Source organism: Drosophila guanche, unplaced genomic scaffold (genome assembly GCF_900245975.1).
Source record: "Drosophila guanche unplaced genomic scaffold, DGUA_6, whole genome shotgun sequence".
Classification (NCBI taxonomy): Eukaryota; Metazoa; Arthropoda; class Insecta; order Diptera; family Drosophilidae; genus Drosophila; species Drosophila guanche.
The window spans coordinates 686771-714114 of NW_022995752.1; the positions used below are offsets into that span (position 1 = coordinate 686771).

The following is a 27344-nucleotide window of genomic DNA, read 5'->3' on the forward strand; positions in this document are numbered from 1 at the left end:
AGAGTTTAGTTATTCATCAAATTTAAAGTCTTATATAAATTAAAGTAAATAATTGTAATGACAAAATAAATGTTCATATAACGTGTAATATTTTACAAGTCTCACTAATGCGTTTTTTTTTTAATCAAATAAACGTGTTCCCCTTTTTTAGATCATCGTCTATGAAATAAAAATAAAAATTTTTGTCCATCGTAAGGTTACCACGATTGAAAACCAGTTGAAAATGGAATTGTAACAAGGTAGTAACATTATATTTCTCTATTCAGCTATCGTATATCGGCCCCTATCCAGTGACACCGTTTAAAAACTTAAGTTTACATTCCATTTATTGAAACACCCTCTTCAGATTTCATATACAAGGTATTAAATTCGAAATAGTCACCGACTGTAATTTGTTTATTTAAATAAAATAGAGATAAATGGCCAGATGGCACTTAAATTATAAAAATATTATTTCAATCTCGTAGACAGATCTATAGAGATTATTGTCAAAATACGAGACGTAGCAAAAAGTTAATAATGGGATAAAGTATTGGATAAATTTGAGTTTTATAATTTTTTTTTTATTTTTATAATTATAATGTTTATAATTAAAAAACAGGTTTTTTTGTAATGATTTTTGTGGATTTGGCAAATATTATGATTTTTGTGAGGTATATTGTACGACATTTTAACTGAAAATAGCATAAACAAAAAAAAACGTGTTTAACACATTTCTGCATTGAAAACAAAAACCATAATTATTTCAAAGAAGTTGGTAGGGGTTTTTGAAGAAAACAAATTTGGATTTTTTGAGTAGTGTGTTAGAAGCATAGACTGGTACGCCTGCGTAATGCCCTTTGGTGTTTTACAAAAAAGGAAACAGAATTGACAATTTAAATGAAAAATATAGAAGCTTCACAGCGGCTTAAGAAATTAAAAGCGACACCAGTTATAGTTCAAGCGAGCAAGAACAACACGTGCCGTCCAACCTACAATATGACTAATATTAAATATAACATTACATTTTACTTATTTACTTAATACTTATTACTTTTTAATGTTTACGACCATTTATAAATAAAACAGTTTCTCCGATAAGGTATCTGCCACATTCCTCTGAATACTTTGTCCAACTAGGTACGCCAACTTATGAGCATACTGCAACGAACAAATAATATATTAAGAGTGTACTTATTAGAAAGAAATGCTTTACTTCGTGGCCCAAAGATTGTGACTTTATTTAATTAAAATATTTTGTTTCATACATTTTTGTGTACATATGTATACAACAAATTCACGAGCGCATTACGTTTTCGACGGAATCCCCGCAATCCCCGAAACTATAATGCATGCAATTTCGTTTGAATGTGACCTAACTAAAAATATTAATTTACTTGTTAAAAAACATTTAAACTAATCAATTAAATGCAGACACCTACACAAGCAATTAAAATAATATTGTTTTTGTGTGCAACGTACGACAAACCTATGTACATACATAGATAAGAAGCACAGAGGGGGTTATATAATTTGTAAGTCCTTAATGACTTCTAGTACAAGCTGAGACTGAAATCAGTGTACCGAAAGGTCAGATAAAGTAGTCCGAGTATTAGAATGTCGTGTCTTATTGATTGGAAAAAGTTGCTCGAAGATCAGAGTCTGTTCAGAACACAACCTAAAATCCCTATAAAATAAAGTCTGAAATTGTAAAACGTAAAAACGTATTAATCAGCAATGCTCCGATTTCATTCATAAATTGTTGTAGAAACGCAACTGCTAAGGGTAGCTCCAGCAGTTCGCATCGAGTTATTCGAAATCATGAACGAGGACACACAAAATTAGTTACATTCTCTCGATTTTTACTGAAGATGATTAGCCATTCAGCCGATGGACAAACATATTTTATAAATGTTAATAATTACAAGTATTTTAATTCAATACGATTAAATTTGTATCCGCCGCAGGATTGCGGCAGATTAAATTAAAACTTACCATACAACACGCCGGAATCCTGACAGTTCCGGCCCAATTATAATATAAGAAACACAGCTTATAGCTTAGTTTTTGAATTATATCCGGTCCATATTTAGCATCATCTTGTAATACGACAAAATGAGTTGGGGTGACTGTACCCTGTCGAACCATTTGGGAAACCAAAAAAAAATCATACATATACGCTCTAGTTATGTGTTTATCAACTAAGGTTCCGGGCATAGGATTCCCAAATTGATTTCCACTTCCCTAAAAACAAAAGGAAAATTGTTTGTCAAACTTTAAAGATTCAATCTGTTTAAATTTTGTATATCTACTACTCTAAGAGTAAATAGGGTATATTTTAGGCCTAAAAGCCACTTAATCCAGATTCATAAAAAGAAACCTTGGTAAAAAACGCATTTATATTATTTATTTATATTAGCAAAGTTAAAATAGTATCAGTATCTTACCGAAAAAATACGAGTATTAATGCGTTTTTGAACTACGATAAATGTAATTTTTATACGACCACCGCCAAGAGCTGCAAATTGCGGAATTTCGTATCTAGAGCACGTACTGAGTTGACCATCACCAACGCCATCTCTGAAAACGAACAATAATAAATCAAAATGTATTCTGTTAGCAACCCAAACTAAATAAATAAAACGAGAAGGGACGTGTGAGACGCTTCCTACAACTTTTATACCCGGCATTCAGTACTACATCTGCACCTTACCGGTGTTTTGTCAAATTTAGCATTTTTTCTTCGTCTGTCACCTACATCTACAACACTTCTCACACCAACACGCTCCTTTAGCTCGTCCCCCTTCCCTAACCCCATACACTGCAGACTCGCGGCAGAAGCAGAGGCCGCGTGTGAATGAGAGAATGTGAAAAAAAAAACAAATCTGCTGGACGGGGTGAGTTTAGCCACTGCAAATTAATTTCTTTATTCTGGCCATTATAATGATCCTATCTGATTCTATCGGTGATCCTATCGGAGATCTCATAGATATGGGCATTCCCTAAGGAGTGGCGTTTTTAGTTTTCTTTTATCTTCAAATTTGTAGATTTGGGAGGTGCGGGGCTCATTTTTTAAATACACTTGTAACATTGTGAGCATACAGAAGTATGGGTGGCTCTACCTCTTATAGTCTTTGAGTACTAGGCGCTCATCAGGACGGACAGACGGACGGACAGACGGACGGACAGACAGACATAACTCAATCGACTCGGCTATTGATGCTTATCAAGAATATATATACTTTATGGGGTCGGAAACGTTTCCTTCTGTGTATTACATACTTTGTGCACAAATACAATATACCCTATTTACTCTTCGAGTACCGGGTATAATAAATAGGTAAATGTTTGATATATTGAGTCGCGGAAAAGGTTAATGTTTTAAAATAACTTCAAAGATGGAGACTTTTCAATGAATTTACACATGTTTGTAAGATTCCCAAGATCATACCCATAAGTGAAGTTTTTTTTTATTACCTGTAAATAATTACGTTATCTGGAGGACAGCCATTTCGCTTTTCATATATTTTCAGAGCCGCTTCAAAGGATGAAGTTAAGCCATTAACAATTTCCTCATTCTTTGTTTGTACGACAGCTTTGCTATACCACTGTGTATATGAAGCGTTAAGTGATGCAACAAAAGCTGGAAAATATAGATAAAATGCATTTTAGAATACGAAGTATTTTATTTGGATAAAATGATTTAGACTAAAAAACCGTGCTAGCACCGAGACTTTTCCTGTCTACGCACTTCGGCATTCGCAAATGTGTGGGTTCGGTGTATTTTATTTGTCTACTCTGAATACATTAAAGATAAAAGATTAAAGCGTTTTATTTGTAGACACTTACCAGCAACAGAATTTCCCTTATTAGAAGGGTCGTGATACGAATCAATGCCACAAATCATTACATTTTTAAATGGAATTTTTACCGTCCATAACGAACCTCCCATTTTGCAGTTCATTTGTAATACAACTTTCTGGACAATAGATCGATTTTTTGACTCATTAGCTAATGTCCTTGCATTTATAACCTGAAATTATTAATAAATGTTTCATATATGAACTAATATCTGACTTTCTTCTTGAGGCAGCTTTCAAACTTTGTGTGTAAATAAGCTTACTTGTGATGGTACAGGTAACTCTGAGCAGCAAATCTTTTTTATGGCAGCATATCTATCATCTCTACTATTCGGGCATATACAGACAACAATTTGTGTTTCTTTTGAGATATTCCGACGTAAAGCGTCGATAAAAGCATCAATACGATCTTGATCTAATGAAATTATCGTCGGTTTAGAAATATTCATTCCGAGTGGCCGGCAACACTGTTTCATATTATCTAGTAACGACATAGCGGCTCGGAAATCATTTTTAAAATGTATTATTATCCAATTGTTCAGGTGAATGACATCTAGCATTTCATTTTTAACAGCATCTTTGGAAAACTCAGCATTTTGTCCGGCAGAAACAGCTTTATTGGCAAAGTAAATTTGTTCCGGATCAAACTGACGCCCTTTCAGATTGTTGTAGTTTCTGGAAAGCGCGAGTCCCCAACGGTCAAGAATTTCTCGTGCCGCTGGAGTGTTGGTAACATTATCATAGAACTTGTCGAGTGCTAGTTTCCTTTGATTTGGAGTGACTCTTGTATATGTAGCGATTTCACGCATAAGTTTATTATCAGAACGAACTTCATCGCGCAGCCCTGTGAGATAACAGAGTTCAGGAATTAAGCGAAATTCTATGTTTTCTGCATCCTCTGGAGTTCCTCGTGTCTTTTTTATGCTCACAAGTAATGGTTGATTAATGTCTTTAATGTTTATATTATGGTATTGCTTATAATATTGCAAGTAACTCGTAGGTTCGTTTTTTCTGTAAAATACAGATTGAGGACTTTGATCGAAACAAACTTCGCTTATTTTATAAGTTCGATTATTATATCTTGTTAAAACAATATTTCCAATTAATGTTTTTTTAGCAAGTTCTTGATAACTTCTTGCGTTTTGTTGGTATATTTCGATTAGCATATCCAAGACGGTTTTCTGACAAAGAATACGATGAGATACGTCACAGCAGAGCATTAAGCCTCCTTCCAATTCATCAACAGCTGTTACATATCCCGGCCAAACTTCTAACTTTGCCAGCGGGATAACTTTGGGACTTGTGGGATCGTACTGTTTCCGATCGAATCTAACATAATTTAATGTTTTCATAATACGATCAAATAAAATGTTATACAAGTGTAAGCAATTCTTGTAAGGCTCCTTTTTTTTAAACAAAATTCGAATCTCTACCTCCGTATCCATGGTTTTGGAACCAAAAACGGTCATCTGGTTTTCTAATAAAATTGGTAAATACAAAGTATTGCCATCGAAAGTTTTTGTTCCTCCAAGCTTATCCATATGTTCATTTAAATATTTAACTCTTAAATGAACCGAGTCCACAGCGGGGAGAAATCTTACTTCATAATGATACACTCCCTTATTTTGGTCAGTTTTTAGTTCAATGTAGTTACATGATAACATAACAGAGGAACCTAAAAAATAATAATATTAGTTGGTTATTTCTCTTGTTTTTAATTTTCCTAAGTCGCATCGACTCACACAAGACGAAACAACAGACAGACAATAAATAACACTCTTCGAATATCAAGTATAACAAAAAGTTTAATTAAAACGTACCTTTAGAACCATGAACTATGTTCGTTCCAAAGTTTTTTAGTTTCAAATTTTCCAAGCTAGAGGTTGATTCGTCGTCATTATTTGTGTCTTTCGAACGAATGGAGCAAGAAGTCTCATCATTACTTCCTCCCAATTTAGTGTCATTACTTTTAAAATGTTGTATTAACTGTGCTCGTCCACGACCGACGGATATGTCTAAGTTTTGAACAGTTTTTAATAAATCGCTTTCAATGATCTTCTCAGAATGTCGATGAATTTCTCCACTTGAAGCAGAGTGTGCAACATCAAACCCGCTGTCATTTTCATGATCTTCACTAGATGAAGAAATTTCCGAAGAGCGAGTTCTTTTACTAAATAAATTAAGCAAATTTCCGCGACCCGACATTTTCTGAAATATTTAAAATAAATTTTGATAGTGTGATTTAAAACAAAGGTAGCTGGAGCAAATCGCCTTTTCCAATTTAAATTTTGTGTAAAAGTATTAGGAAAAGTCTAAATTATAGTTTTAAGGAACAATCCGTATTTTTAGGTATGAATTCTTGGTTCTCCAAAACCAACCAGCGAAACGAGCGTGAACGTTGTGAGTAGCGTTCAAAGGCATCTCAGCTTTTATACCATGTACTCAATCGGTGTATCCTGCACTATTGTTTCTGTCTGAAAATTTGGTTAATTAGCAGTTAATCTGCTGTGTGTTATATGTCATCAAGACTGATAAATAGAAATGACTTTATCGACATTGCTGTTCCACACATCTACATTCTTATATAGTTAAATACCAGTAGATTATTCCCCACCGAGGCACCGCCGTGTTCTCTGCGTCCTGAAGATATTTTGCTGGGTTATGTTACAATCAGAGAAACTCTTATGATTTTGTACTTGAACGTTGTCGAAAAAGTTGTTTATACATGAAGGTACATGCTTTTAGCGTATGTGGTCTCCAATTAATTAAACAATTTAGACTAGGTTAGACTGAGATGGCCCAGATATTTGTTATTAGCCTTTTATGGGTCTCAAGTCACCAGGAAATTAAGAGCGATTGCCCAGAAAAAGAGTTCCTTCAAAACAAGAAGGATAGTTGTATGCCAATGGCCACATGTAAACTTATTATTCTAATAAACCTTCCATCCTTAGTTAGTCGTAGAAAAATTCGTTTATGCACAACTTGATCAAGGGGGATGTAGACAGCCCCGACTTTTTGATCCGCATAAACTTTACGATTCCCATTAGACCCACTAGAAACTTTATTCCTTCCACTTTGTAGATCAAATTATGCCTTACAGGAATATAATTCCCTCTATCACATAATATTCTCAACTAACTAATGAAGAGGTGCTGCGCAGTTACACGCTCACTTACGGAACTCTGGCTAATGGGGGCCTCAGCTTGGAAGGAAACAGTTTAACACCTACATATGTATGTATGTACTCTGATCCTTCTTGAGCACGCCCTTTATTACTGATATTTCAAAAATATCCACAATATGTCTCCCATAAAGATAGCAAACTTCATAAGTCAGGATCGGATAACTGTTGACTTTTTGTCTCACACTGCGCAAAAGGGAAGATCCGTGACAGCCGCTGCAACCTAACCTAACTTAGATTTAGCTTTTATCGTGTAATTTGTGTGGTATAGCAGCAATTTGGAGGCCAGTGAGTACTGTATCCATTTGAAGTGCATAATTTAGAGCTTGGCGTTACATTTAAAATTTTGTTGATTATTTCAATGCTATCAACAATTTAAAGTCAATTTTTATAACTGAACGTTTTAAGCTGTGTCCATATGTATGAATGTGCAGTTATTCTCATTAATTTAAAGCTCGAAACTCCTACAAAAACCTCTTTAGCGTATGCTTTAAACAACTATATATATTCTTACCACGAGCAGTTCGTTTTTTTGTAATGTTTATTATTATTATTTTTTTTTTTTTTTGTAATTAATCGCTACCGCGTAGATGGATGGTCGCACGACGATAAGTCCGCATTCTTCAGTTCGATGATGTGGCTGTCGAAATTTTAATATTCGGTGTTTCTGTCGATATTTGTTGATGAATCTTGCTATCGATGATTGGTGATGAGGGCGGGCAATGTTCTTATAATTTAAACAATATGATTCTTAGTTTGAAGTGTGGTCGTGTGGATGAGTTTGACAAAATATATAGGATTGATGTGTATGTGTAGGTGTAGGTGTGAGTCTCTAAATAAAAGAGGCTTCTTTGTGAGCAATAACTCCTTAAGATCTTTAAAGCGATGAATAATTGTATATTTTTTTCTGATAATAGCATGTCGTTGGCAGGAGAAGATTTCATGTTCCGCATTGTCGAGAACGTTGCAAATTTCGCAAATGTTGGTGTTTCTGGCTTTGTTTGCACTCCAGTCGAGAGCCCAGTGCCATGGTTTGACAGGAATTTCAATGTAAATTGACGCAAAATAAATTCCTTTGGTTTTTTATATTTCCTTGTACTCATTGTTCCATTCCGTCTGAACTTTTATTTTAACTTTTCGAATGTTAGGGGTAAATTAAATAGTTTGCCTACATTAGTGGCTGAGTTGGCTAGTATATCAGTCTCTTCATTAATGGCAATGTTCTTGTGGATTTCGTCTCTTAAGTATGAATTTGATTAATTTATCTTCAGAGCCTTCTTTGGCCTTGACTATTGCAGAGAATTACAGTTTTTCTGTCACTATAGCTATTGTTTCTAGGGTAATCTAGGATACGTACACTATTTCCACTATCGATGTTTTCCGAGCCCGAGTTTGCTGCGGCACTATCGATAAAGTATACCAAAATATACCTTCTCATTTGAAATATATACCGTAGTCTTAACCCATATTCCTCGATTTCGATGGCTGTATCCCAATGGTGATATTGATGCCACATTGTTAGCCGCATACGATGGAGTTCGTACAGGACGGGATATCTCTGAGCGGCGTATATCATTGCCTGCTCGTTTGCACAGCAGCCATCGGTGACAGCGGCAATCAAGTTGTGATCCAGGTTACAGATCTGCAGCATATTTAGCACCTTCTTCAGGGCGCGGAGGATCTCCATGTTTCCCATCTGCTGGACGACTCACAGCGACGCCACAGTTAGAGGGATGGTACGGTGGTGGGTGGCATAAAGCTATCGCCTTCCACACGTTGCGCTGATCCGCTCCTCCAATTGGAGGGAAGTGGTACTAGTCCATGACCAAGAAAAACGGCTGCCTGTAGTCCTCCAGGGCGCCAAAACAGTGGATTTTGCCTCGCGCCAATTCCTGTTTTTGCGACGTCCGCCTAACATGCTTGCAACTCCGGTTGATGTCCCTTTCTCGTCCTCGGAAAATGTCCAGATCAAGGAAGATAATCCGCAGTGTCCTCAGATCCATGTTGCTATTCGAAAACTGAATACTGAATACAATTCTGGTTCACTATTTATACAAGAAAATGTAGGTAGAAACTCGATTCAGTTTGGAAATTCTACCAGAACACTTGTAAAACTGAAACGTAATATGGTAGTTTGTGGTCGACGTTTCGGGGTTTATAGGTAAATTAGTTACATCATTTCCTGTGCCATTCCATAGGCAGGCTAAACTCAGGTGGTGGTGGTCTTAATATTTAAGATTCTTCCTATTTCATTCCATTCCCGCCAAGAACTTTGAAATTCTGTATCGAAAATAAATACTTTTACTACTTTGTCCGACTTTTTACTCGAAATTTCGAAACTGTTCGAAAAACTACAACATGCCCTATTTTTTTCGAAGAAAAGGTGAGGTTCGTTTCATATATATACGAAATTTGTGTATAAAAACCATCACGTCCTTCTAAGGATTTTCGCAACAGGTGCGAAACAGGTGGGAGGTGGGGAACAGGTTTATCCAATTTATCAATAAATTCTCCACAAGAATGGCTAGATTTTACGACTTCCTTTTCTTGGAATGTTGCCAAATTGAGTTTAAAACTAAAAAGGGCAACCAACAAAAACAGCATAAAACGGCCTTTCTTTAACATGCTGGCAACATCTCTCAGCAAGCCATACAGCACTAGGTATCGATATAATTATTTACGGAAATATTTTTATTTAAATGCATTACCTAGCACAAAATGAGCTCACTTTAGTGTATGTTTATAAAATGCAGATTTGCGTGTATACATGGTTTTGATGATGCCGCCAGGTTTAAAATTTTTTTTTATTTAGTCGCTACAGCGAAATTGGTTGGTCGCAGACGATGAGTCCGCATTGACCAGGTACAAATATTACTAAAAATTTTGAACTCAAAAAAAACAGTTGTTTGCCGAACGAACACTGATACATATATATGTTCTTTGTTTTTTTATTTAGTTTTTTTCCTTGCGCCAGGTTTTAATCAGAATGTCGCTGCTTAAATGTCTCGTTGCTGTGTATCGTATCGATAGCATCCATCGATACTTACTCGTTGATAAGCATTGGAAAAAATATATAAATACATTTTCGCAAATAAACATTCGGGGATATTCAATTAAATACAGATCCCTCAGAATGGAACGCAATAATGGGTAAAGTCAAGAATATGAAAAACAAATGCGTGGCGAGGTTACAAAACTGAGTGTATTATTTTGATAAACGGGATTATTTTGACGTGTGTGGTTTCGACGACAAACTCTGTTTACATATGTACATATAGACATACATACATACAAATGTGCATAGGTATATACTTTTTATGCATGTTTTGTTACTGTTTTATTACAGTCGCTACCCTTATATACGCCGCCAGGGCAGTGGACACAACAATTATCACCATCACCACAACAACAATTCAAATTCCACATCATCGGCAGCTGGCTCAACAAATGCAACACAATATAGCAATCATAGCATTAACAACTCCCCCTCCGTCGTCATGAGTACGGTGGCACAAAACAGTAATGCAATATATGCAGCGGCGGTACCGCCATCACAAAATTTGCCAATTTCCCAGCATGACGAATTAATTCGGTACATACGGGAGGCATGGAACAAGGTAAGTTTGGGTCGAAACAGAATATGAACTGCCCACCGGAGCTACATATGTTTAAGAAAATTCGGTTTCTCAATCTTTTTCTTATAATTTCTAAAGGTTTATGAGCAGGGCACACCTGTAATTTACTGCAACGAATCCGACAACCAGTTGAAAAATTTCAAGCCATTTAATTTGGAGGAGTATTGGGGGCAGCGACTTGTCCAGAACATACACGTGACGACAACAAATGCCAGCGGACATCAGTGAGAATCGAGAAGGGACGACAATGGCTTGTGTTAAATGGTAGTACATAATAAACTAAATTAAAATTTTGTAATCTGGGTGCCTATTCCGTTTTCTTGACTCATTCCCATTGGAATTTAAATCTACCAAAATTGTTTGCGATCTGCTTTGAACTATTGGAGTGGTGTGTGGTGTGCGCGGGTTGATTAAAAAACACTGCCAGCTGAAAGGCAAATGATGTATTTAATAACTATTGTTGGTATATTCAAGTCAACTTTATTTCAATGGCACCCAATTTAGCTTGATATCTGCATTAATGCAAGTGTTCTGCATTGTGCGCGCTATTTCAATTGTCTAAAGCAATGATAATAAAACAATTAAAGCATAGGAAAACAACTTTGTTGCGTATTATTGACTGGACTGCAGATCCGCACACCATAAAATCACGCTTAAATCGGGATTTAGCATTTGAGTATAAATCAAAAACGAATGAAACTCCATCAAACACGGAATTTGTGTTGAAAGGCATTTAGTAATCTATAAGATTGTTTTATTTTTCGTCCACTGTTTACATGCCCGTTCTTTTTCAACTTATTGCTCTCCAAACTGAAGCTTAAACCATTTTGCGCAGCAGTGGATTGATCTGGTCTTCACGGTTGCCGAAATCACCACCGTTAACGTAGTGATTTGCCTTCTTGCGCCAGCCGCCGGTGGGTGTGTTTAGCTTGAAGGGCCACAGGAAGTTTGATGCGTACTTGAAGTTGGGTCCGACGGTGAAGATCTCATGAACCAAATCCTCAACGCACTGAATGTTGTGCGCCTGACGCAGCTTGCGCTCAATCACAAAGTTGTCGGTGATGGGCACACGCTGACGGCTGTGCTTCACATAGCCGCGCTTGTAAATAAGCTCGCGCACCGACTTCAGATTGGGGTAGCCCCAGGTGATGTAGGGCTCGGCAATGCGAAGCATGTTGATGGTAGCCTTGTTCAACTTGATGAAGACACCATTGTTGATTTGGCGCAGACGGAACAGCTGCAAAACTTTGCGAACCTTGGGTGCAACCTTGTTGATACTGAAAGATAAATAAAGGTGGATAAACAAACAGTACAATAATTCACTGTCCCAGAATTACATACCCACGGATACGCACGACAAATGCCAATTTAGCTTCAGCTGGCACATAGAACTGGTTACGCTTCTTCGCCAGGCGACGCAGCTTAATCTCACGCTGGTCAGATTTTATGTACTCATTCTGGTACTTCTCGGCACGCACCAGATTTTCCTTCTTCCGCAGGGCAATGACAGCGGCGCGTTTTAGACGACGCTTTGACTCAGCGGCACGCTTGCTGATTTGTTTCTTGCTGAACTTCAGCTTTGATTCCGGCACAGCGGGCAGCTTCTTAGCTGCGGGTTTCTTGACGACCGTAGCTGGCATCTGTTGAGGACACAAGTTCGTTCATTGTAAACAGTCTTTTTCATATACAAAGTGAAATTTATAAAAAATATCTAACCTCTAGACACTGCACACGTTGGTAAAAGAAAGGGAAAGAAAGAGCGGAAGCATGGCCAACGTCAAACGTCAAAATTCGATCAAAGCAACTCTGTGTTACAGGGTTGCAATGCATGCCTCCTCTATATTTTGGTATATTTTTGAGGGCAGACGGTATTTTTGATCGATTTTACCACCCCAGGGTGACCGTTTATGCGATATTATACAATTATCGGGATATTTTAACGTCGACTTTTTTTATGATATACCTGTATATATATCTCTACAATTATTCAGGCATGTTAACTTAACACTTTTACGACGACTATGTTTTTTAGTACTTGTAAGCATTTTCTTATTCCCCCAACCTTTTAGGACACGTATGTGCCACCCTCTTTACCAATGCGCCAATGTAGAAAATATGTAGAAATGCCGTTTTGGCAATATCGAATACTCTCCTTAAAACTTTGAAAAATTAAAAAAAAGTTGCATTCAAACAAGTGGATTAAGGTGGGATTGTACACTGCCGCTTCCACTTTCAAACGTCGAAACTTGTCAACAAATGTACACATTTCCTCGCTAGGTGTCTCTGTTTGTACATAAATACACACATATGTAGTTAAACTGAGGCCAATGTGTAGTTACCGTGCAGTTAAAATGTAAAACTATTCAAAACAGAATTGGCCAGGGATCAAACAGTTATTGAATAGGAGTCTACTCTAAATCCGAATAACCTGAAAGCCCAACTCCGAAGCAGCATGCATTTCCATGGTTCTCAGACGAGGAACACGTGCCCCCAGTAAATTAGGGCTGATTACACTTGCAATTGAATTCATATGAATTATCCGCAGACTTCCGTTTACAATAAGTCAGTAGAACAAAAGAGACGTGCTCAAGATGTGGCCAAAAGGCACCGTATGGGCATGCCAGAACTGCGTGATATATTGCGTTAGGTATGGCAAATTATAACAAATTTCGCTTGAAGTACTTATTTTGCATTTTCAGAAACGTATAATGGAGGCTAGCCACAAGACAAATTGATTCTATTCGCACTATAAAATTGGTAGGTGAATGCCAAATTCACAGGATGAAAACTTGAAGACTTAATTCGCAAGGAGCGCAGAGAGTTTGACACCTGTGTGTTAAGATGTTAAGTAAATGTCAAGGAGCTGGTTGTGGGATAGGTAGACTGTTACTGGCCTTAGATCAGTTGGCTTATAGCTCCACAAATTGTAGAACAATCTCTCAATATCGGAGAGCTTTTCCTGTGCGCATGTGCAAGGTCCCTCCCGGTAGTGGAGCATCGTCTCCACTTTTCTGATTTTTCGGCTGCTGATCATTCGTTTAGTGTGCCGTCATGCTCCGCCGTACACGCGTGGCCTTCCTCACTTATTCTCCGAAAACGTGCGCAACGCGAAATCTCTGTGTTATTTTGTTTATATTAAATGAAAAGTTATTTAAAAGTAATTGAACAGCGACGGAAAATGCTCCCTTAAAACGAAATAAATGTGTGCAAAACTACTCGATTAACACAGATTGCAAATGAAAAGGCTTTGCAGTGCATATTTTCGATTGCGGAACACTTTGTTTACGTTAAACATTTTCGTTGAAAAGAAAGGGATCGAATTTATTTATGGATAAATATAAAAGAATCGTCTAATGTGCACATTTGGCTGATAATGTTTTAAAATGAAGCAAATCGAGTGAAAGAAATTCCCGTAGAGCTATCTGTACGATCAAGTGTGTAAAGTTCCGAATACTGTAAATATTTTGGATATTTTGGTCAGCATGACGCAGTTGTTCAATGTTATACACTGCAATCATTTAAATGGTCGTGTGCGCACCATTTATGAAAATTTGGACACAGATGTTTGCGGCATTGTCCGCGTGAAGCTTCTTGTTACTTGTTTAAGCATATTGCTATTGCTTTTTGCCTGTGCTTTCGTTTGGAAAAAGTATGAAAAGTGAGTATTGCCACTTACATGACCTCATGGCATATTGGATATGTTGATTAACATTACGGATAAAAAGAAAAAGAATCTTAAATTGGTTCAATTTGTTCGATGCTTCTATTTTGTTTTGTATCTGTTCCAAAATCCACCCTAAGACAAATAATTGATATCCGGTGCCAAAGAGGCTATCATATATGTACTCCATAAGATCTACTCAATGAAGAGTGCAATACCATAAATATCCCAAAAAGTGTAGATGCCACTTCAATTTTCTATTTGTGTTCTTCTGATCAATTGAAAAGTAATAGCAACAATGCTGGTGTTTTATTTGTATCATTTCAAATATATTCTTGTCTTAATTACCCCCTTTTTGATGCAGTTGCAATGCAACACTGTCCATGTTTCACAATTTACGTGCCGCTGTGTCACTGCTAATGCTGGCTGGAAATAGTCTTGATCTGGCCGGAAGCTTGCTGCCCCCACGCAGTGTCCGGCAGCTCAGTCAGCTGTTTGAGTTAACGAACAGAGGTCCCAATTTTTTGGTTATAATAGGAGCGGCAGAAACATGGAATGCGCTTGCCTCCACAACATTTACAGTTTTGCTAATGTGTTATCATCGTGTCATAGAGCGCAAGAAGCTGACGGGTGAGTGGGGCGTTGTCTTTGTGGTTTAAGGTAAGAGTAATCAAGAGTTTGCTCAACCCCTAGTATTTTTGTATGCCAGCATTGTCTGCGAGGTATTGGCTCTCGCTGTGCATTGCCATGAACTGACAGAAGTTGCCTACTATGAGGATTTGCTAGAGCTTCAGACGTGCCTTGTGGGCATGTCTGCAGTGTGTCTGCTGTTATTGGCTTCGTTGGATGGTTACACCCTGTATAATGAGGTATAAATTGAACTGGAAACTGCACTAGGACGAATTTAAGTTTACTTTTGCAGCACTTTCGGGACAATTACGTGGATGATCCTGAAAAAATAGGCTACAAACATTCGTTTGCCACATTCTATTCGAAATCGAGTTTCTGGTGGCTAACGCCTTTGCTGTGGTTGGGCTACAAGGAGCCGCTGGAACTTGAAGATTTGGGTGCAATGAAATTGGAGGATAGTGCTAGATCGCATTACGATCACTTTTTGTATATATACACGGATGAGGTGGTGAGTGCACCTTCATTAGCTAAAAGATACTGCAAATATTATTTTTCCCTTTTTTGTTCCAGAAAAAGTCAAACTCCTCCCCATCCTTATGGTATTGCTATGTAAAGAACAGTTGGCGTATGTTTGCGTTGGGCGGCATTTTTAAACTGGCTGCAGACTTATTTGCATTGGTTGGCCCACTTGCAATACAGCAAATAGTTCAATATATAGAAGAGCTTTACGCCCAAACGACTCATCCATCAGTGCAATCGGCGGGGAAACACGAGAGTGGCTTCCATGCACTTATGTTGGGCTCTAATGTGAGCGCTGATGCGGATGATGATATTTTCGGTACTAATATTGATAGAGTGAGAATTTACTATGCCACCTGGTCGGAGTTGTTAACAAATGGCTGGAGCATTGCCTGGATTGTTCTGCTAGCTGCACTGACTCAGGGCTCGTTGTCCCAAGCGTCTACGCACATACTCAATATGACGGGCATCTGGATAAAAACATCGCTTCAAGGTCTCATTTACCGCAAGACTTTACTATTGAATGCAAGCAGTGGCTGTTCTGATAATAATGGCATAGCCCGAACTGCATCAGCCTCTACTTATACTACGCTAAAAACGGACGCCAAAGATAAGATGAATACGGATGATAGCGCTAAAGAAAAACCAACTCAAGGAAATGTGGAATTTAACGGCGGTGAGTCAATTTGGAATTTATTAATGTGTGCAAAGCGAGCAAGGGCGAATTCGCGTCGCTGCGAATTCCAACCACGAGAGCAAACGCAAGGAGAAAACGAAGGAGAGCGAGCGCGGACAACCGATCGGCGACAAAGACAGGAACATAACCGATTATTCTACTGTGATTCATGACACAGGGTGCTCAATGCAAAATCCAACGTAACAGTTATATGTACATACACATATGTATATATTTACATTTGGGGTATTCGTTATTTGGACATTAACATTTTCATTTGCATTTCCAGAAGTTATTTTATACCTTAATAATTCTCATTCGACAGATTCAAATCCTTCCTATGACATCGGCAGCATAACCAATCACATGACGGAAGATACACTAAACATAATGCAGTTTTTCTGGATCGCCCACTATGCATGGGCAATACCATTTAAGGTTTGTAACCGAGATATTCTAAGTGTAACGAGTGGAAACCCTTTCTCTTCCAGATATCAGTGATAATTTACTTGCTTTATCTCAAGCTGGGCATAAGTGCTGTCATTGGAGCCATTGTGTGTATCCTAATAATGACGCCATTGCAATTTCTCATAGGAAATGCCATGTCCAAAAACAGCGAAGTTATTGCGGTATGTAAATATGTACATCGAAATACACATCTAAAGATTTCATTTCAATAAACTTGCGCAGAAATACACTGATGAGCGTTTAAAAAAAATACACGACACATTGATGGGCATTCGAGTTATAAAGCTAAATGCCTGGGATGAGGTGTTCTTTAAGAAAATTCAAGTGGCACGCAAAAAGGAGCTCAAATATCTCAACAAGGATGCCCTATTCTGGACGTTAATGAGTAAGTGTACAATTACAATAAACTAATTACTGAATTAATTATTGAACTTGTTTTTAAACAGCAATTCTTACACATATTTCGACAGTGTTAATCACATTTGCGACTCTGGGTGTTTATGTTTGGCTTCCGCAAGAGGCGAACTTTAATTTAAACGCCAGTCGATTGTTCTCTGCATTGGCGCTTTTCCAGCAGCTAACAGTTCCTCTGTTGATTTTTCCAATTACTGTACCAATAATTATAGCAGCCAGGGTCTCAACGCGTCGCCTGGAGCGATTTTTTGAGGCCAATGAGATACAGAAACAATTTGAGGGAATTCGAAACATGGCCCGGATATTAAGCAAAAGTGATGCCTCATTGGATATGTATGAGACGCAGGAGAAGTCCAATATGACAATGCGCACAGCCCAGGCAGAGAATTTGCTGAGTGAAAAGCATTTTGCACAACGAATACCGAAAATTGAACCTCCCATAGAGGAGAACTCTTTGCCGACTGCCAAGACCCATCCACCGCAGAATCGCGACGAACAGCAGCAATATCTGGGCGCAATTTCTGCATCGTTTCTTCAAGAGGTTGGCCATCAAAAGCTGGTACAACAGCGCCGTGAACTGCTGCGCAACACACCTTATGTGGCCATCAGGCCACCGAAACTGCGAGGAAGCTTAGTAGAGAAAAATCAAGAGTTCTGCGTGATGCGTTCCAGGAACACGGATAGCTGGAGACGTGATTCCCTCTTGCTTAAAATGCCCGATGACATTGCGGTCTCCATTAATGACGGTCTCTTCACCTGGCATCCAGAAAGCCAAATGCCAATGGTTCAATTACACATTCAAGGCGTGGTCATACCAAAGGGCAAGCTGACAATAGTTGTCGGCAAAAATGGCAGTGGTAAGACATCCCTGTTGTCGGCTTTACTCATGGAGATGCCACTGCTGGCAGGAAATATGTTTTGGCACAAGTGAGTAGAACATTTGCCAGCAGTTTTAGCTCGTAGAAAAGTTTAGTTTATACCTTAAAGATGCTCTTTTGGGAGATTTTGTACTAATTTATATTCTTGCCTGGACTGATTTCTAGTCTTCCTCTGACGTTTTCTTACGTTCAGATTAAGCACGTTTTGGTTTCTGCTTTCAAGGCTCAACCACAAAATGTCCTTTCATGTAAATTAGTTTAGCTATTTATGTGCCTATTTTCATGGCTGTCCACAGCAGTGTGTACCTTTGCGATAGCTCGGATAAATTTGTTTGCTCATTTATCAAAATTAATTGCATAATTTGCACCTGTTTGCGAAGGTTTACAGCAGCACAGAATAAGTCTTTCTGGTAGTGTTAAGACTTGTATCGAAGTTACTTTTTTTTAATGGCTTACTCTTTCATATTTGATCCTTGCTTCAAGAACTTGTACCATCTCTTATGTGTCTCAACAACCTTGGCTGCTCAATGACACCATCCGGGAAAACATTCTCTTCGGGGAGTCTTTTCGACCCAGTCGCTACGATTTTGTGTTGGAGGCCTGTGCCCTCAAGCCTGACATTGAAATAATGCCGAAAGGAGATCTCACAATTATTGGAGAACGTGGCATAAATCTATCAGGAGGACAGATACAACGAATTGCCATTGCGCGCTCGATCTATTCATCGGCTAATGTGGTCATAATGGTAAATATAATTTGAACTACCATGGGGGACCTTAAACCTTAATATTGTGTAGAAATTGCATCGACTTAGCATTTACTGGTGTGTCTGTAGTCAGTACTAAGTTTAAATTTATTTTTCCAACAAAATGTCGTTCGATCAGAAAGAGATTTTTAGTTTGATGTACAAGCTGGCGCGGCTTATAGTTCCAGACACACGGCTTGAACATGATTCAATGGGGTCCATGCACGTGCCCCTCGATCGTCTGTATGGTCCGCAAACAATGCGTTCTTTGCTCAAGTTTCCAATTGGCGGAGTGGCTGAACGCGTGCCTGTATGAATAATGAATTTGTTTTAAGCATTTTTAGTTCATGGCTTTACTTTGCAGAGAGCACTCATTATAGCATTGGCTATTGTCAAAAAAGCCGTGGCAGAGACCAATAAAATGTTTGGGCTGGAGGAGCGTTTAAGCGTGGCAATCTCTCAGGCTTGCGACGACATCATTTCTGGCAAGCTCTATGACGAGGAGCATTTTCCGCTAGTTATCTGGCAATCTGGCTCTGGCTCACACACAATTATGAATGTAAATGAGGTGATTTGCAATCGTGCCATCGGGATACTCGGCGGTCAGCTGGGTACACGAAATCCTGTAGATCCCGATGAGCATGTGAACCGATCACAAAGCTCCAATGACGGTTTTTCCACGGCTATTAACATCGCAGTCGCCATGCAGTTACGCGATAAGCTGTATCCAGCTTTGATGCTGATGATTGAACTATTGGATAAGAAGTCAAGTCAGTTTAAGGACATAATCAAAATAGGACGAACCCACTTGATGGACGCTGTGCCACTGACGCTTGGCCAAGAATTTAGCGGCTATCGGCAGCAACTTGTCAACTGCCGGAAGAGATTAGACACAGGTTTAAGCCGGCTCTATCAACTGCCACTTGGCGGCACCACAGTCGGCTCTGGGCTCAACACCAAAAAGGGATTTGCAGATGAGTGTTTGAAAGGTGTAGCCAAGATTACAAATCTTCCATTTGTTAATGCGCCAAACATGTTCGAATCTATTTCAGCGTGTGATGCCATAGTTGAAGTGCATGGAGAGCTCAACAGTCTGGCAGCAAGTACAATGAAGATAGCGAATGATATTAGATTCTTGGGATCGGGTCCACGTTGCGGTTTCTCTGAGTTAAAACTGCCTGAAAATGAACCGGGCAGCTCGATTATGCCAGGGAAAATCAATCCAACGCAATGCGAGGCACTCACCATGATTTGTGCTCAGGTCATGGGCAATCAAGTGGCCGTAACAATTGGTGGCTGCAATGGAAACTTTCAGCTGAATGCCTACATGCCGATGATTGCATCCAATGTGCTGCGTTCGATAACGCTTCTAGGAGATGGAATTAAATCTTTTAGCAATAATTGCCTCAGCAGCATTGAGCCCAATTTAGTGAGAATAAATACCATTATGAGTGAATCTCTGATGTTGGTCACTGCTTTAAGTCCTCATGTGGGATATGAGCGATCAGCAGCAATAGCCAAAGCGGCACACAAAAATGGAACCACTATAAGGGAGGAAGCTTTAAAGGCAGGAATTTCCACAGATGACTTTGACAAGTGGGTGCGACCTGAAAAGATGCTGGGTCCCAATTAGCAGCTGTTCCTATAAATTATTAATTTAAATGTGTTCAAATAAAATTGTCTAAATCTATAAAATTACATTTCTGTACAGGATGATCCACTGTCCTCGCTTGATAATGAGGTCGGTGATCACATATTTCAGCGTTGCGTGAGACACATGCTACAGAAGTCAAATCGCACCTTTATACTTGTGACACAACAATTACAGCTGATAAAGGAAGCGGATTACGTGAGTCCTTGTGGTGTTTCCTTGTGGAGATTTCTGTAGCTCCTTTTACTCCACTAACTGCTGCAGGTCATCGTCATGAAAGAAGGTCGCCTTGAAGCTTGCGGCAGCTATGCGGAAATTGAATCAAAGCATCCACAGATAACCGCCAAATGGAAATCTATAATTGCACAAAATGCTGCAAAGGCAAAGAAAGAAAATGATGCACAAAAGTGAGTAATATTATTATTAGATATTAGCAAATATTTACATTGCATTGCCTACAGCCATGTGGAACGTACGGCTGCATGTGAACGCTGGAAGTTGCTGAAGAATGTGAGCAAATTAGGACTTCAGCGCTCGATATCAGTGACCATAGATGAAAATGGTGGCAGCAACACTGAAGGTCCATCCGTGGACGACAGCGCTTCTTTGTCCGTTTGCAATATGCATGAAATGCAAGATGACATCGAGGAGTATGAAGAGGACAACGAGACACCGGCGGTAGGAGCACAATACATTTATATTTTAATTGATTTTTAATTAGTTCAATTTATGCTTTTCTCTTTAGCCTTATTTGCAACGAAAGCGATCGAGCGTTTATGGCTCACGGCATCTGCTCTATGATTTACCTCTACCAATCGATGAGTGCCAGGCAGATGATGTCATTATGCGGCCACGTCGCCGGCAAGTGCTAAATCGTCGAGTTGGCAGGACAACTAACTCTTGGCATAGATTAAGCGGTCTCAGCACACTAACGGCCACGTCGGCATCAAGTTCTAATAGTGGAACTCCACTTCCTCGCAGCGGTAGCAGCAACACAGAGAGCAGTGCAGATGGCATCGAGTTGGTTATGCCGACACTGTCGCCAGATCCACGAATAAGATCGTGGCAGCCGAAAAAAAACTTACAGCATCAGGCACTGGCGCGGAATGCGTCATCACCGCCGGCGATTGATATGCCTCAAATCACAGATACAAAGCCAGAAGCAACACCGGAGGATCAAGTTCGCGGCAGTTTTCAGCTGTTTTTGAGACGCATGTCCATGCGGCGTTCTAACAAGCCCAAGCACCATCATCAGCCATTGAGCGCAACCAACTCGATTCTGTGAGTCAATTAATGCAATCATTTTGTCTTCTCTTATTTGCGTTCGTTACATGCATTTTTAGGAGCATCTCTGAAGAATCTGCTGCTACTTGTGCCTTTCCAACTGCCGATCGTGGTTCACTACTCTCCTCATCTGTTTGCACATATAATGCAGAGGCCAATGATGTAGAGGGGAAAGTGGATAACCCGCTGACCTTGATAAAGTCTAACGAAAAAGGTAGGCAAAACAAATAAACAAAACTTTTTCAATTACCGAACTCTGATCCGTTAGGTGTGACCGTACATTTATATCGATATAATACCAAAGCAATCAACTAATATTAGTAAGAGTGGTCAAATTTAACTGTGTGATTATATGTATGTGTGTAAGTTAATATATACATATACATAAACACATCTATGAAATTAACTTTAGAAGTTAACGCTCGCAAGCGGCAACTCAAAGGTAGAGGCCATGCTTGAGCAAGGAAAGTTTGAAATTCATAAAACTTTTCCGTGGTTTCATTGCTATATCAGTATTTGTAGAATAAGTCGTTGAATCAGCTAAGAATTCCTTTAATAATACAACTCTCTTTATGTACAAATATCTTTATTTTTTGTACCTTTACTCAGGTGTAAATATAGACTGCAAGGATGGCGCATCATTTCGCGGTAGTCAGTGCAATATTAGCAACATTTCCCAGGAACTCAGCACTGACGTTGAAGTATCAAACGTGACGTCACTGACGCCAGTGCAAGACGAGAGTAATATGGAGGTACAGTACGCGGGCACAGAGAATGAATTGTTACCAATGTCAGAATCTGCAAATGATGCTGAACGAAAATATGGAAAAATATCGCCTCACATATATCTGATGTACATACGCGCCTGTGGCGTGCCCATAATCACAGCCTTTTTTATCACTGCACTAATTTGGCAATGTTTGCGTGTCTACACGGACGTTTGGCTGCAGCACTGGAGCGATGTCCACATCCAGGCACGTGAGGACGTGCAGAAAGAGGAGGGCCACGAAGTCACGTACTATTTCTGCATGTACACCGCAATTTCGTGTGTTTGCATTATAATGGCCATGATATCAACACCGGCCGGACAATGGGCCGGCTGTAATGCCCGTCGTAATTTGCACGATAAGCTGCTGCAATCGATTTTGCATAAAACGTTGCATTTTTTTCAAGTTACATCGCCCGGACGCATTGTGAATCGTTTCAGCAACGATATGGCGATCATTGATAAGGTACGATTTGTTATATCTGTTAACACCCACAGTAGTTGCTTTTCCCGTTGGCATTGTTCTGTTTTTCTGTTTTAGTTTCAAATATGAGCACATTGCACCTGCAGATATGCTCGTATTTTGTTGCTTTGGCCAAGATTCCTGTGTGATGGTCACGCGTTGTTCTATCTTCGGGTATAAACATCTCCATCCATGTAATTTCTTTTCTTTTTACTCCGCAGAAAATTGCCGCAACTTGCCAAAGGTTGCTACAATTTAGTTTGCTCTGCATTTCCGCCATTGTGATAAATGTGAGTATTACTCCCTGGTTTTTGGCCTCGACACTTCCCATCTGTGCTGCCTACTATATAATACAAAAGTTCTACAGGTGCTCAGCGCGGTAAGTGTGCAGAATTTACGTTTTAAACACGGTATTCAAATTATGATTAATTGAATTTCATACTGTGTTTTAAGCCTTTACTTTATTGACACCATTTTATGATTTGTTTTTTTTTTTATTTATTTATCCTTTTCAGTGAATTACAACGTATTGAAAACCTGACCAACTCTCCGGTTATTTCGCATTTATCGGAGACAATTCAAGGTGTGACCACAATACGTGCATACAATCAGCAGGCACGATTCACAGAGATTCTCTTTAAACGCCTTGAAGCCAACACAATTGCATTCGCGTTGCTGAACACGAGCCACCGCTGGCTTGGCATATCATTGGTAATTAATTTACATATTCGATTTTTATAATGTATAATCTAATATTAAGGAAACCAAAGCTCTGCAGAGAATAACATAAAGGCTTCCCTTTTACTCGCCGCTCTGTGGATTTATTTTTCTTGCATCATTTAATTCTTTCAGGACTATTTAGGTGGCTGCATTGTTTTTCTGGCCATTGTGACGTCATTGGCAACAGCAAGCTTTAGTTGCAGCAAGCACAGATATGCCAGGGACGTAGCTGAAACGTATGCTAACAATAAAAGCATGCCAGAAGATTTCACTTCGGAACTGAGTCCAACGCCGTCGCTTGTCGGTCTGGCTATAAACTACACGTTGTTGGTGCCGATTTACCTTAATTGGGTTGTAAAACTTTTGGCTGATATGGAGATGTATGCGGGCTCGGTGGAACGCATTGCACACTATGCCAAGGGACAGGATTCGGACTTGGAAGCGAACGAAGAAATAAGCAACGAAGTCGATAGGTCGTCCTCGGCGATGTGGACTGCCGGTGACAAAGTTTGCCCAAGCGCAACGACAGCTGCCGTTGATGTTGATGAAGATGGTGGAAATGCTGGAGATGGGGAAAATGCTGATAAATTAAATGCAGGCAATGCAACCGGCGACGGCAATCACTTAAACTTCCACTTCCACACGGCGACGGCGACAGCTGCTGACAAGATACAGAAGGCGACGACTCAGACGTCGGTGATTAGAGATAAGAAACTGCCACCACCACCACACAGTGGGAAGGTCGATCTGCCTAATGAGCCAGCTAGAAGGCGTCTGTCCTGCCAACTTAAACGATGTAAGTTTAGAAGTGTGTTCAACTATTCAAGCATTAACTATGCACAATTGAATATCAATTGACTTTGCTGCGTTATTATAGTTTGTGTAAGATTTTGGCATGCAAAAACTTAAAGGGATTATTTTTAATTGAATTTGTAATTACATTTTGTGTAGACCAGAGCGTACCAATATCTTGGCCACAAAGAGGCGACATAAGCTTCGAAAATGTTAGCCTGCGTTATGAAGGCCAAACGCAGAATGTTATCAGCGGCCTAACATTAAAAATACCAGCGGGACAACGGGTGAGTATCAAATACTTCTTTCTGCCAGCCTCTCTCTTTGCTTACTCACAAACCGTTAACTTCGCACCAATTTGCATCATACAATTGCGCTCTCTCTCTCTCTCTCTCTCTTGCAATTCCATTTCGATCCTCTCAGTGGCAAACAATGCACCAGCACTCCACAGGCGGCTGAGACGATACTCTCTCGATCTCACACCCCGCTCTCAGCAACAATGCGAATGAGAGGAACAACGGTTAACTTACTGCTATTGCTGCTGTTTTTGTTCTTCTGTATTGCTGTTATTTTTCAATGCGATACATTTCTGCTCACATCTTCATCACTTCTCATACATTTACACATCTCCGACACATGCATATGTAAATACATATTGCAAACTAAGTTTGGCTTCATTTCACAGCATATGTGGAGAAGTTAAGAAGTGAAAGGAAGTGGTTTAGGTGGAACCTAGGAACCTTCTAATTTTATTCACCAACTTATTAATTACATTTGACCCTGTACTTTTTCTACAGCTTGGCATCTGTGGTCGTACTGGCTGCGGTAAATCATCTTTGGGCTTATCTTTATTCGGTGTTTTACAAGTCACCAGTGGCCACATTCGTATTGACGAGATGGACATTAAACAAATCCGACCAGAAGAGCTGCGAACGAGATTGTCAATAATTCCACAAGACGTGCATTTGTTCAACACGACAATACGAGAGAATCTTGATCCACATGGTTATTACTCGGATTTACAGTTGTGGAACTGCTTGGAGTTGGCGCAGTTAAAAGAGTTTGTCAAAGTGAATCTCCCGTTGGGTTTATGTAAGCACATTCTGCTCTCCGCCGCTTGGGTAAATATTTTTGTCATCATTAACGTCATTTCTCTTTTGCTGTGCAGCTACTGTAATTATTGATGGTGCCATTAACTTAAGCGCTGGCCAGCGGCAATTGCTCTGCCTTGCACGGGCAATTCTACGCGGCTCCGTTTGCCTGGTACTGGACGAAGCAACAAGTGCTCTGGACAGTACCACGGAGGCAGCGCTACTGAGAGCCGCAGATAAAGCATTCCAGGGACGAACAATCATAACCATTGCCGTGAGTTTTCTTCTGAGGCAAAAGAGACATATAAAATTGTATACATATTTTTCCAGCACCGACTAACAACTATTCTGGAATATGACCGTATAGTTGTGATGGAAAGTGGTCGCATCATAGAGGATGGAAATCCACGGACTCTGCAACAACTTCCAGGCTCTGCTTTTCAACGGCTGCTTGAAAAACGTTCAGCGCGGTCGTAGACTCAAGCGAGATTCATTAACAGCGTGAAAACGCAAACAATAAAGTATTTTTGTGCATCTTCACCAAATAAAAAATAGATGAAGCCAATTATAGTTGCGAGTTGAGTCGATATCTAACGCGCCAATTTAAACTTGAATGAATATTCAACGAACTTTTCGTATTTATGTATAAATTGATGCCGAAATAGCACTTGGCAACTTTTTTTAATACATCCGGAGTATAAGGTTTTATGGCACACCAAGCCAGAAGCATGGCAAAATAAATTGATTGTTAAATGGGTCTGAAGAGTGGGCAGAAAAAAATCTGTACCGATTTCTGCGCTCACTTTGTATGCATATTTGAAGTACTTGGGGACTGGCTGGCTTTCAGCCCAACAGGCAATTAAACCTAATTGGCAAGTAGCCTCCGGAAGTCGAACTACTTCTTAGGAATCCGTTTTGATTTTGGCTCTTGGAGTGGAGGTTCTTGGTGACCTGGAATTTTATAAGAAAACTTTAGGTATCCTTTATGTAAAATGATGTCGGATGATTGTAGTTTAGTGATATTTTCAGTTGTAAATATTTGTAACTTAAGTGCGCTCAAGTGCATAGCAGATTTTATGACATCTTAATACGCGTTTTCAGCTGCCTTTGGCATGTCCCTGTTTTGGCTTCTTTCTATTAAATTCGTTCTAAAATCTTTTTCCCCCACTTGAACTTCAATACCAAGCCATACTCGGATTAAACACGCATGAGCGGTTGCCTTCTTTGCTGCTGTCTGTCGCTCTAATAAAAGAAATCTGTCAAATTCAAACGCTCGTAAACGTCTTGCACAGCCAGCAGTTCGAGCGTCGAAATGGTTATGATGTTTTGTAACTGTTTACCCCGTCATAGCTTTTTACTGTTTGTTTGCCTTGGAAGTACCCACACGTCATGCCAACACAAATCCATTACCAGCTTATCATATTGTTCAAAGTTTACGTTCAAGTTGCTGGACCTTAGTGGAGGTTCCATTGTCCAGTTACCGCGACTTGCTCTGGGAAGCTCAAACATTGAATAATGTTTAGGAGCGTTTCACCAGCCAGAAGAATAATAAAATATGCAACAACAAACTAACAGTGAGTGAAAATTAGCACAGTTCAATCAATGTAACGAATGTATGCAGATACATGGACGAATAAAATCAAAAATTGAATCAAAAAGTAATCCACAAAGCCGGCAATGGCAATGCCACATGCAGTGTGGGCCAAGAGGCGTCCACACAGCACACATGTGCGCCACATTTTACTTGTTAGATGGCTGACCTACTGAACGAGCATAACTGAGCATCAAATCTGTAACATAGTTCTGGCCGCTGAATCTGCACATCAGAGAGAGAGAGATAGAGAGAGAGAGAGAGCAAGCGAATGTTCTCTATACAGCATTCAGCCGAAGAGATGTTCGGCATGAGTCGTCAGCAATCGTTTCAGTTCGTA

General features: G+C 39.5%; 5 protein-coding genes across 5 annotated transcripts; 3 read left to right on the forward strand and 2 right to left on the reverse strand.

Annotated features, from left to right (window-relative positions):
* Positions 1-999: 999 nt before the first annotated feature.
* LOC117587792 (protein argonaute-3) lies at positions 1000-7555 on the reverse strand. Its single transcript, XM_034278738.1, has 8 exons — positions 7535-7555; positions 5660-6047; positions 4103-5514; positions 3829-4012; positions 3457-3622; positions 2427-2559; positions 1975-2223; positions 1000-1140 (listed from the first exon to the last, which is right to left on the reverse strand). The coding sequence occupies exons 2-8, from the start codon at positions 6042-6044 to the stop codon at positions 1054-1056; spliced, it is 2616 nt and encodes an 871-aa protein (XP_034134629.1). The 5' UTR covers positions 6045-6047; positions 7535-7555; the 3' UTR covers positions 1000-1053.
* Positions 7556-10035: 2480 nt separating this feature from the next.
* On the forward strand, positions 10036-11088 carry LOC117587779. Its single transcript, XM_034278721.1, has 3 exons — positions 10036-10170; positions 10367-10637; positions 10734-11088. Exons 1-3 carry the CDS (start codon positions 10154-10156, stop codon positions 10881-10883), a joined length of 438 nt encoding a protein of 145 aa, XP_034134612.1. The 5' UTR covers positions 10036-10153; the 3' UTR covers positions 10884-11088.
* Positions 11089-11387: 299 nt separating this feature from the next.
* On the reverse strand, positions 11388-12488 carry LOC117587778 (60S ribosomal protein L7). Its single transcript, XM_034278720.1, has 3 exons — positions 12372-12488; positions 11997-12295; positions 11388-11932 (listed from the first exon to the last, which is right to left on the reverse strand). Exons 1-3 carry the CDS (start codon positions 12483-12485, stop codon positions 11473-11475), a joined length of 873 nt encoding a protein of 290 aa, XP_034134611.1. The 5' UTR covers positions 12486-12488; the 3' UTR covers positions 11388-11472.
* A 1607-nt stretch (positions 12489-14095) lies between these two features.
* LOC117587782 (ATP-binding cassette sub-family C member Sur) lies at positions 14096-26007 on the forward strand. Its single transcript, XM_034278726.1, has 23 exons — positions 14096-14313; positions 14681-14946; positions 15010-15185; positions 15239-15454; positions 15517-16141; positions 16467-16579; positions 16633-16770; positions 16832-16994; positions 17056-17950; positions 18385-18646; positions 20358-20495; positions 20562-20704; positions 20759-20975; positions 21043-21578; positions 21641-21795; positions 22191-22813; positions 23032-23189; positions 23326-23521; positions 23663-24326; positions 24482-24609; positions 25120-25414; positions 25491-25687; positions 25744-26007. The coding sequence occupies exons 1-23, from the start codon at positions 14138-14140 to the stop codon at positions 25888-25890; spliced, it is 6627 nt and encodes a 2208-aa protein (XP_034134617.1). The 5' UTR covers positions 14096-14137; the 3' UTR covers positions 25891-26007.
* LOC117587783 (probable fumarate hydratase, mitochondrial) lies at positions 18735-20303 on the forward strand. The gene is made up of 2 exons (XM_034278727.1): positions 18735-18956; positions 19011-20303. The coding sequence occupies exons 1-2, from the start codon at positions 18771-18773 to the stop codon at positions 20277-20279; spliced, it is 1455 nt and encodes a 484-aa protein (XP_034134618.1). The 5' UTR covers positions 18735-18770; the 3' UTR covers positions 20280-20303.
* Positions 26008-27344: the final 1337 nt, after the last annotated feature.

Bases quoted from the DNA above. Each gene is read 5' to 3' on its own strand.
- LOC117587792 (XM_034278738.1), bottom strand. From the start codon at position 6,044: ATGTCGGGTCGCGGAAATTTGCTTAATTTATTTAGTAAAAGAACTCGC. The intron at 4,013-4,102 runs GTAAGCTTATTT...TAATAATTTCAG, and splicing joins AGTTACCTGTACCATCACAA to GTTATAAATGCAAGGACATT. The intron at 2,224-2,426 runs GTAAGATACTGA...TTTTGTTTTTAG, and splicing joins TTAATACTCGTATTTTTTCG to GGAAGTGGAAATCAATTTGG.
- LOC117587779 (XM_034278721.1), top strand. The intron at 10,638-10,733 runs GTAAGTTTGGGT...TAATTTCTAAAG, and splicing joins TACGGGAGGCATGGAACAAG to GTTTATGAGCAGGGCACACC.
- LOC117587778 (XM_034278720.1), bottom strand. From the start codon at position 12,485: ATGCATTGCAACCCTGTAACACAGAGTTGCTTTGATCGAATTTTGACG. The intron at 12,296-12,371 runs GTTAGATATTTT...TGTCCTCAACAG, and splicing joins AACGTGTGCAGTGTCTAGAG to ATGCCAGCTACGGTCGTCAA. The intron at 11,933-11,996 runs GTATGTAATTCT...TTTATCTTTCAG, and splicing joins TTTGTCGTGCGTATCCGTGG to TATCAACAAGGTTGCACCCA.
- LOC117587782 (XM_034278726.1), top strand. From the start codon at position 14,138: ATGACGCAGTTGTTCAATGTTATACACTGCAATCATTTAAATGGTCGT. The intron at 16,580-16,632 runs GTTTGTAACCGA...TTTCTCTTCCAG, and splicing joins CATGGGCAATACCATTTAAG to ATATCAGTGATAATTTACTT. The intron at 16,995-17,055 runs GTAAGTGTACAA...GTTTTTAAACAG, and splicing joins CCTATTCTGGACGTTAATGA to CAATTCTTACACATATTTCG.
- LOC117587783 (XM_034278727.1), top strand. From the start codon at position 18,771: ATGTCGTTCGATCAGAAAGAGATTTTTAGTTTGATGTACAAGCTGGCG. The intron at 18,957-19,010 runs GTATGAATAATG...TTTACTTTGCAG, and splicing joins GAGTGGCTGAACGCGTGCCT to AGAGCACTCATTATAGCATT.